General features: G+C 55.1%; 1 protein-coding gene across 1 annotated transcript; it reads right to left on the reverse strand.

Annotated features, from left to right (window-relative positions):
* Window positions 1–450: 450 nt before the first annotated feature.
* Window positions 451–7,127, reverse strand: OTOP3 (otopetrin 3). Its single transcript, XM_027518836.1, has 6 exons — window positions 6,634–7,127; window positions 6,382–6,518; window positions 5,358–5,416; window positions 4,964–5,082; window positions 1,797–2,611; window positions 451–621 (listed from the first exon to the last, which is right to left on the reverse strand). Exons 1-6 carry the CDS (start codon window positions 7,118–7,120, stop codon window positions 451–453), a joined length of 1,788 nt encoding a protein of 595 aa, XP_027374637.1. The 5' UTR covers window positions 7,121–7,127.
* Between the last annotated feature and the right edge of the window lie 3,043 nt (window positions 7,128–10,170).

The following is a 10,170-nucleotide window of genomic DNA, read 5'->3' on the forward strand; positions in this document are numbered from 1 at the left end:
TCATTAGGAGACAGGGCGTGTGGGGAGACAAGGGCAGGGCGGCCTGCCGAGCCGCGAGCTTCCAGATGTCCTGGGCTGAGCTTGGGCCAGGCAGGAGGCTGAGCCCCTAAGCCTGGCTGGGGAGGGGCTGCACCTCCCCAAACTCCCAGCGCAGGGCTGTCCCAGAGGGTAGCTGTGAGGGCTTCCTCCTGGGCTGCGCTGACTGTGGTGGTGAGCAGTGGGCAGGCCCGTGCTCCGTCCTGGATGTGGGCTTTAGCAGCTCAGTGTCCAGGCCCCGCTCTTGGTCTGGGCCTGGAGACAGTGACATTACCCCCCAGTGAGGTTCCAGGGCACAGCAGGCTTTGGGGATGCCAGGCTGGTCTAGGTGCCCCTGGAATGGGGCATCTGGGTGACATCCTCCCTGGCCCTGGCACTTTAGGGGTCTGTAGGGCGTGGGTTCCTTGGGCGCCCTCAGGCTCCCAGGTAGACCTCCACCAAACCCCCCACAGAATGCATGCGGTAGAAGACCCCCAGAGGCAGGCCAAAGTTGACGACGGTGAACCACGTCCGGTAGCCATAGAAGTCCTTTTCCAGCCCGTTCTCAAACTCCGGGTGGATGCCGAAAGCAGGCATCATCCATAGCTGGGAAGGAGAGGAGGGTGCTGAGTGAGGGGCTCTCCCATCCCCCACGGCCCTCGGCTCAGGGGAAGCAGGCCCCCTGAACCTGCGGCTCCTCCACGTCTCCTCCTCCTCAGGATATCAGAGCCGGCCCCTCTGCCCTTATATCTCCCTCCCCCTCAAGGCCTTGAGCCCCCTCCTCAGTTTGCCTGGGGCCAGCCAGCCTGAGTTCCAGCTGAGACCCCCAGCTGCCACTCTCACGGGACAACCTGCTCCCTCAAGCGGGGATCCCCCGGCCTCGATCTGCATCCCTCTTTTCTGCTCTGGGTCCATTCTTCCTCTGTCAGGGCTCTCTGCCCACTCCACTCCGACCCTGCCTTCTGTCCAAATTCTGCTCATGTCTTAAGGCCCAGGCCAAACTTTCATGAAGCCTTCCTTGGCCACTTGGGTCCACATTTCCTTCTTTGAGCTCCTACCTCCCTTTAGGGCCAATGTATTACTTATGCTCTGCCTGGAGCAGAGGTTTTGCCATCGGAGGTGTTGCCAGCACATCCAGTACCAGCATGGGCTCAAACAACCTGGAGGTGTCCCGGGACTGCAGACTCTGGGAATATGGGCAGGTCAGACAGCCTAAGCCTCAGTCTGCTCATCTGTTAAATGGGGACAGCAATAGTGCCTGCTTCGTGTATTAGTGTGACGATTCAGCGAGGTGCAGGGAAAGGTGGATTTGAGACTTGGCAGCAACCAGGCATTGAGTGTTACTGTTAAGGCCTTCCCCTAGAGGTTCTGTAGAAAAACAGGCACTTTCTGATCTCTTCCTTTGACTGAATTCAGTGGATGATTAAATATTTGGTAACTCTCTAACTGGTTCCCCTGTGTGTCCCCAACTAAGCAGTAAGCTCCCCTGGGAGCTTACACACATGTGTGAAATCCTACACACATGTTTATAAAGAGCACTTAGCTACAGGCTTGGCACCTTCATCCATGCCAGGTAACTTGCAGGGAGCTGGGGGGCACTCTCAAGCAGCATCAAGCTCGTTGGAAAGAGGCCTGTGTCCTTGGCAATCAAAGGACAAGCCAGTCGCCCTGGGGACTGTCAGTGTGCCATGAATGCACCTTGATCCATTCCTTCCTGAATGATGCTCGCTGGGGCCGTCTCACCAGCTCCACCCCGCACGTCTCCCGGCCCCTGCACTCACTGTGATATTGCAGAGGATGAGGAAGAGTGAGATCTCCTTGAGGGCTCGCCGCTTCCAGTTGAGGTGGCTGTAAGAGTGGATGTAGGCCAGCGAGGCCCGCCGCAGGTCCTGGCCCAGCTCCAGCAGGGAGCCCCTGCGGGGCGGCTCAGCCTCCCACTTCCCGGCCAGGCTCTCGGGAGTCACCTCCCAGAGCGGGCGGCGGTGCAGGCCCTCGATGATGAACAGGTTCTGGGCCATATGCTGGAGGATGAGTAGCAGCGAATAGGCCAGGATGAGGCAGTTGAGCAGCTCGTGGGGACGGGTGGCCACAATGGCCACGATGGAGAAGTAGGAGATGCCCATCTGACCCAGTGCCGCGCCCATCAGTAGCACCACGTCCAGGCTGCGGGTGGGGTTCTTGAGCGTGTCCAGCTCTCGCTCCTCCAGCCTGTGGATGGCTGTGCCCGCCAGGCACGCCAGGCTCATAGCGGGCAGCGCGGCCACGTAGAAGGCATAGTAGACAGTGAAGTACTGGTGCGCGATGGCCGGGCCACTTGCTTGGATCTGGAAGAGCACAAAGACGCACACGCCTGCCACCAGCACCAGCAGGCCCAGCAGCGGCCCAAAGATGGCCCCGTGCAGGTGGAAGGACGGGGCGCCGGGAGGGGCGCCCGCGGCGGGTGCCAGGCGGCGGCCCACGTTCCTCCACATGACGAAGAGCACGGTGCAGCAGATGAGGCAGTACTCGGTGCTGAAGGGGTAGAGCATCAGGTAGCCCTTCCGGAAGACCTCGCACATGGTGATATTGAGGCACAGACAGGTGTTGGTGCCGTTGCCTGGGAGGGGCAGGGCGGGAAGGGACAGAGGTTCAGGTGGGCCTTGCTCGGGGGAAACCAGAGGCACAAGTCAATCCCGTTCACCTCCTGGAGTGTGGCCGAGGTGGAAGAGACCCAGCCACCCATTTTGCAGACGTGGAAACTGAGGCCCAGAGAGAGAAATCGGAAATCACAGAATGGGTGGTGGCGCTGCATGTAAGAATCTGCTTGTCACTGCAGGGGACACAGGTTCAGTCCCTGGTACGGGGAGATTCCACGTGCCTCGGAACGACTAAGCTCATGCTCCACAACTACTGAGCCTATGTGTGCCACAGGAGAAGCCACTGCAATGAGAAGCCTGCACACCGCAATGAAGAGTAACCCCCACTCGCAGCAACTAGAGAAAGCCCTCACAAAGCAACAGAGACCCAGCATGACAAAACACACACACACACACACACACACACACAGCGGAAATAATAGGGTGGTCATTTCTATTTATTTCGTTGTTTTTTGTGGAACCTTAGCTCCCCAGCCAGGGATCGAACCCCTGCAGGGGAAGCGTGGAGTCTTAACCAGTGGACCTCCAGGGGAGTCCCCAGGATGATCATTTCTTGACAAAAGGATTCTAGACCTCAGGGGCCAAGCTTAGATAAAGCATTTGACATGTGATATCTTCAGGGCCAAAGCTCTACGGATGACTTGCTGAGCACGAGGGGAACCCTGTAACTTTACACTGAGAGGCTCTGGCTGCTACACCTGGTCAGTCAACAGCATCCACCGTGTGGTGATCAGACATCCTTCCTGTGATGAGGTGCCCTGCAAAGACACAGCATCCCCGGTGGAATGCTGGTGTCCAGAATGCTCCTCCTGAATCTAATCAACACTTCAGTCCACACTTCCCATTTCTAGGAAAAGCAGGGAAGAGGGGAACAAGTCAAATGCCACCATGAGGAAGCAACCGGACCAATCTCAATGTCATTAGGGAAAAAGAGACTTAACTGAGCCACCAACTGTATTGCATGTTTGAACAAACCATCTGTAAATGACATTTCTTAGGCTGATTGGACAAAGTCAAATATAGATTTATCCATATAAATGGGGATGGGGATGATGTTAAGGAAGTTAGCAATTATAATAGCATTTTGCTAATGTAAGGAAATATATTATTTTAAAGGCTTGCATACTGAAATGTTTTGAGATGAAATGACAGGATTTCTATAAGATAAGTAACTCACCAAAAATATTGGAATAAATATGCCAAAGTGTTGAAAATGATTACATCTAGGTTATGGGTATGTCCTGTTTTACTCATCTAGATGTCTGAATTGTTTAATCATAAAAAAATCCATGATGTCACTTGCCAAAAATTCTCTTTGCATAGCTCTTCTGAAGAATGGATCTGGAGCATAAAGAATTCCATGTATCCAGGCGTGCCAAGATTTATGCAATGGGTGTGTGAGTGCATGAGTGTGCTGAGAAGGCGTGGCTGTACACAAGTCAACATGGCGATGGCACCTGGGAGGGGGGTTGTATACACACACACAGGTGTGGTTGAATCCCACAGACAGCAATGCTCCTTCCGTGTAGTTTATAGGACATGGCCTCTAAGCACACCCTGTATGGGGGGGTACTGCATACATGGGAGGATGCAGGGCATTCTTTCTGCCCAGAAACATTCTGTTCCTCCTGATAGCTGACATGTCCAGGTGCCTACAAGTGTGTTAGGAAGACATTCCTTTCAGTCGTAAAGGCTTCTCTGTTTCTTGCAAGTAAAATGAAGATACCAGGGGTGGAAGGGCGTACCTGGACTTATTGGTGGGTCAGTGGCCAGCTTACTGATAGCTAGATGGTGCCCAGGGAGGGCTTGCAGAGCACTAGAACCTGGTGGGGCAGGCCCAGAATGCAGGCAAAAGTCAGTACCCCTGGCAAAAGTCAGTTTTTGTTGAGTCTTGATCTGGGCTCTAGAGTTTGCTCCCAACTGTACAGAGTCACTGAGCCTCACCCGTTTGAGGAAGTGTGATTCATGCATGTGTGTGTGCACATTCAGAAATGGGGGGGGCGTCGCGGTCTCTTCTTGATGCAGCTGCTGCTGCTAAGTTGCTTCAGTCGTGTCTGACTCTGTGCGACCCCATAGACGGCAGCCCACCAGGCTCCCCTGTCCCTGGAATTCTCCAGGCAAGAACACTGGAGTAGGTTGCCATTTCCTTCTCCAATGCATGAAAGTGAAAAGTGAAAGTGAAGTCGCTCAGTCGTAACTGACTCTTTGCGACCCCATGGACTGCAGCCTACCAGGCTCCTCCGTCCATGGGATTTTCCAGGCAAGAGTACTGGAGTGGGGTGCCATTGCCTTCTCCCATGGTCTCCTCTTACCTGAGATCTTTTTCATGAGGGCGCTGAGCTCAGCCTCGATCTCATGGTGCATGGAGTCATTGGAGACAGCCAGAAGCCACAGCAGCAGATTCGTGGCCAGCGTCAGCATCAGGCCACACCTGGAGGAGGTGCTACACTCTGCCCACACAGCCTGGCCAACGCCCTGGATACCGCGCATTCACCATCACTGCCTTTGGGGGGACCGCTCTCACCCAAAGCCAGATCCCACCTGCCATTAGAACTTCAGGAGGGGCGGCCCTAAGGGCTCCCCAGGACCCAACCAATCCATAGTCCCAGGGCTACCCTGCCCAGGGAAGCTGTGGGGGGTTGGTGTGGGTGGGGGACGGGGGTGCCCCAGGAGTTGTTGCAAGGAGAGAAGGGGCCCACATCTCACCTAGTGAAGTTGGTCTGGATCTGAACGCAGTCCTTGCAGTGCTTCCAGAGCACCCAGGTCTGAAAGAGAACAGGCTTTGAGCCGGGAGTGCTGGGGTGGGGTGGGGGTGGGTGGGGGGTCCATGGCGTGTGTGCGCCAGTGGCCCGTGTGTATTTACAATGGAAGAGTGAGGACACCTGGCTTGGATTCCTGGCTCCACTGTTTCCTTGCTGTGTGGTCTTGGACCAGTGGCAAAACATCTCTGAGACTCAGTCTCCTCGTCTCTAAAATGGGACTAAAGTGGGAACGCCTGGGCCTCCCTGGTGGCTCAGTGGTAAAGAATCTGCCTGCCAGGGCAGGAGACTCTTGTTTTAATCCCTGATCTGGGCAGATCCCACATGCCTTGAAGCAGCTAAGCCGGTGCAGCCCAGCTCCTGAGTCTGCACTCTAGAGCCCAGGAGCCGCAACTACTGAAGCCCATGTGCCCTAGAGTCCGTGCCCCACAACAAGAGAAGCCCACCCACCGTAGCCGGAGAGTAGCCCCTGCTCCCTGTAGCTAGAGAAAAGCCCATGCAGTAACGAAGACCCTCCACAGCCAAAAATAAATAAAATTATTAAAAAAAAACAAAAAAACAAAAAGAAGAGTAGCTCTGCGGACTTCCCTTGTGGTCCGGTGGTTAAGACTCTGTACTTTCACTGTGATGGGCACCGGTTCCCTCTGTGGTCAGGGAACTAAGATCCCACATGCCACACGACCAAATAAAAAATAAATTGTATTAAAAAAAAAAAGCTCTGTATATCCGGGTGGGGGGTGTAGATTTAGGTATGTTCTGTCAGATGTATCTATAGGTGTCTGCGTTTCAGTGACTCGTGCGCAGCGCTGATGCTGACACTCGTGGGTGGCGTGGTTGTGGGCGCAGGGGGCATGTCGGGGCTGGGGGTGGGCGTGGTGTGCGTGTGCACCTCCTCTGGGCCGTGTAGACGTTTGCTGATGCGGTTGTTTCTAGGCATAGGGTGCGGAGTGGGGGTGGGCGAGGCCAGTCACCTGGACGCTGATGAAGACGACCTCGATGGCGGGGAAGACCAGCTCCAGCTGCGACTTGCAGCGGATGTGGCTCACGTCGTAGCCCACGCGGAAGACGTTGAGGCAGACGGTGCAGCTGCCGAAGAGCACCAGGGAACCTGGCCGGGCCGGGGGTGGGGCCATTGGCACCTCCAGGAGCGGGCACCCTCCCTCCCCCGGCCTCTGCACCCACCTCCACTCCCCCACCCCCGCTCCGGGCGCCCAGACACTCACCCCGCACCCACACGGGCCCCGCGTGCGGGTCCCGGTGGAGCACGGCGTGCGGCTGCCGGGTGGTCCCTGCGGTGTAGTAGAGGAGCCAGAGGGCGGACAGGACCTTCAGCGCGGCCAGCAGGATCCACACGTCCCCCAGCGTGACGGCCACGTTGTTGAAGACCATGCTGCAGGTGAAGGCTCCGCCCAGGAGCACCACGTTGAGCGCCAGGAGCCCCGAGAAGAGCTGCCCAGCCTTCTGGGCCTGCCGGTCCCGCCGCAGCAGCAGCGAGAAGTGCCGCGCCAGCCAGGACCTCTCGACTGGCGAGGCAGGGGCCCTGGTCTGCTCGAACCCCAAGGCCACTTGGTTCTCCTTAGCCGGAGCCTCTCCAGTCGCCTGAGCCTCTGGAGTGGCCATGGGTGGAGCCTCAGTAGGGGCTGAGGAGGGAGACAGGGTTCTGGTTGGCTGCCGAGCTGTCCAGCGCTCCGTTCCACTCTTGCGTCTCATTGCTGTGTGACCTAGGGTAAGCCAAGCAACCTCTCTGATTGGGACAATGGAAATCACAGCAGCTACCCCATCTACCTTACAGGACCAGAGAAGGTTCAAATAGACCAGCCCTCTGTGTTCCACATAAAATTAGGGGTTATTTAAAGGGGCTTGAGGACCACTTCTCCCCCACCCCCACCCCTGTCTTCCTGTTTGATCTTAAGGTGGAATACTGGCATCCAGCGAGGGAGCCAAGGGCGTCTGCACAGTGCTTGGCCACCGGCTGTTTCCAAGGCTGTGACTTTCCACCCCGAAAGGCTGTGCGTGCCCTGTCTTCTGGAAGGAGTTTCACTCCTGAAGTCAGGGAGAGCAAAGTCGGTGTCCCCTCTTATTCTGACTCTGATCAGTTGGATCGTGGTTGCCTAGGGTGTTGTGTTGAGAAGGATCCCGCGGCTGAGTGTGCGCTTGGGCTTTCCCATCCTTGGGAAAGAATGCTGTGATCTGAAATAATGCTCTATTATGGGTGCTATATACCCAATCCAGTGTTCTTGCCTGGAGAATCCCAGGGACGGTGGAGCCTGGTGGGCTGCTGTCTATGGGGTCGCACAGAGTCGGACACGACTGAAGCGACTTAGCAGCAGCAGCAGCATGGAGAAGGAAATGGCAACCCACTCCAGTATTCTTGCCTGGAGAGCCTCATGGATAGAGGAGCCTGGAGGGTCCGTGGGGTCACAAAGAGTTGGACACGACTTACAACTGAACAGCAACAAAAAAAATGGTTGTATATAAAATTACTTTGAAAAGCTCTAGAAGACACCCATCGAGTTCATGATAGGAGTTACTTCTGGGGAAAGGTAGAGAACACAGGCACTGGGAGGAGGGGCTAATGTTCTAGTTTTTTTGCCTTTTTTTTTTTCTTAAAACATTACTTTTGTAAAGTTATTATTATTATTTTTTGACCGCGCTGTGCTGCATATGGGATCCTAGTTCCCCAGCCAGGGATCAAACCTGTGCCCCCTGCAGTGAAAGCGCAGAGTTCTAACCACTGGACTGCCAGGGAAGTCCTAAAGTTTTTATTTTATTTCCTAAAATTAATTTTAAAGCACATTAAAGGCTTAAGGAAAAAAGTTCCGAGACTGATTTGCAGTGTCTACCATGACCACAGGACATCCTGAGGTCAGCACAAATGCTATGGCCCTTGACTCTTTTTTTTTGGCCTTGCTGTGAGGCTTGTGGGATTTTAGTTCCGAAATCAGGGATTGAACCTGTGCTCTTGGCAGTGAAAGCACAGAGTCCTATCCACTGGCTGACCAGGGAATTCTCATGCCCATGACTTTGATAGAACTGAATTCCATCTGTACCCTCCCTGGATGCCTCAGTGTCTCAGGAGTGCACAGCTCAACGTGGGGAATTCCATCCCTGACTCTTCTCTTTCCCTGAATGTCTCCTGCTACTTCTTCAGCTTCCCCAAGCTTTCACTTGGGCCTGCTTCCTTTGTTGGGCTTCCTAGGTAGTTCAGTGGTAAAGAATCCGCCTGCCAATGTAGGAGATACGAGTTCGATCCCTAGGTAGGGAAGATCCCCGGAGAAGGAAATGGCAACCCACTCCTGTATTCTTGCCTGGGAAATCCCATGGACAGAGGAGCCTGGCGGGCTACAGCCCACGGGGCTGTGAAAGAGTGGCATGACTGAGGGACTAAACAGCAATAACAAACCCCTTTGTTTCCCCTTGCTTGGACCCCAATCTTGGACCACCCCCATACCTGCAGCTCAGGGTCTCTTCCTGAAGTCTAGCACCCTCCCGCCATGGGCCCTTTGGGTTCACGTAGAGCTGCAGGGAGAGCAGGGATGCCCCACTGGTCGCAGCTGCTGTCCCGGTGAGAAGGTTCCTTCCCCACCCCTCCCATGCCAGGCGCTCTGCCTGCTGCTACCCTGCACCCCTGGTGCTTTGGGCTCAGGGTCCTAAGCACCCACCGTCCCCATTCTCCAGGCTGCCAGAGGCCTGATTTCTAATTCATCGTCTCAGAGCAGCATCGCCATCCCTACATCTCCCAGAAGGAACCACGTGTCCACCTCGCCTGTCCCCTTGCCCCTGTGTATTCCAGCTCACAGACAGCTCTGAGATTTTCTTGACCTCAACCACTACCCTGGTTCATGGCTCCCTCCTAAACTAGTCTCCCTACCCACTGTGTCTCTCCCCTACTGTGACCCCTGCAAAGGCAACCAACTGCCCTCAGTGTAGAGGCCATACTGCCTAGCATGGCCTGCATGGCCTTTCAAATGAAGCAAGGGAGACGTCTCTGGCAGTCCCAGGGCTAAGATTCCGTGCTCGCAATGCAGGGAGCTCGGGTTAGATCCCTGGTCAGGGAATTATGAATAGATCCCACATGCTGCAACTAGGAATCTCAGTGCAGCCAAATAAACTAATATTTTAAATTAAAAAGAAAAGAAACGAGGCAGTGTATGTTTAGCATGGGCTTGGACTGTGCAAAGTGGTCAGGGGAAGGCAGCTGCTGTTGCTTCCTGGTCTGGCCTTGACCGCCCCCTCCAGCACTGTTCTCAAGCCCTCCCCCTTGCCCATGGGCCATGCCATCCTGCTGCCTAGTTCCTAGAATCTTCTGCTTTTGTTCACCTCCCTGTCTTTCCCACACCTCCCCCGCCCCTTTACCCATCATACCCACCCCCTCACCCTTTGGCTAAACTGCAGAGTGTCCTTCAGGACTCAGTGGAGTCCCACCACTTCAAGGAATCCTCCCCTGAACCCCCTCACCTAAGGCTGTCCCTCACCTAAGGGTGTCCCTCTAGATACCTGCCCTGCACCCACGCTTGAGGCTGGAGCATCTTTGGTCATACTCTGCTGTGCTCTGCTCTGTCTCTCTCTTTGGACTCTGAGCTTTAGACTCTCCCTCTATGGAACCAACGGAAGACCCCCAGCATATTTGGCTTTCATATGCAGCCTCAGTACTTCCCTGGTGGTCCAGTGGTTAAGAACTTACCTTCTAATGCAGGGGATGCAAGGTTGGTTTGTGGTTGGGGAGCTAAGACCCCACAGAGCTAGTAGCTCAGTTATGT

The sequence above is a fragment of the Bos indicus x Bos taurus genome, chromosome 19, assembly GCF_003369695.1.
Source record: "Bos indicus x Bos taurus breed Angus x Brahman F1 hybrid chromosome 19, Bos_hybrid_MaternalHap_v2.0, whole genome shotgun sequence".
NCBI lineage: Eukaryota > Metazoa > Chordata > Mammalia > Artiodactyla > Bovidae > Bos > Bos indicus x Bos taurus.

Bases quoted from the DNA above. Each gene is read 5' to 3' on its own strand.
- OTOP3 (XM_027518836.1), bottom strand. From the start codon at position 7,120: ATGAGACGCAAGAGTGGAACGGAGCGCTGGACAGCTCGGCAGCCAACC. The intron at 5,417-6,381 runs GTGACTGGCCTC...GTTCTCTTTCAG, and splicing joins TCGTCTTCATCAGCGTCCAG to ACCTGGGTGCTCTGGAAGCA. The intron at 2,612-4,963 runs GTAAGAGGAGAC...TGCCCCTCCCAG, and splicing joins CCTCATGAAAAAGATCTCAG to GCAACGGCACCAACACCTGT.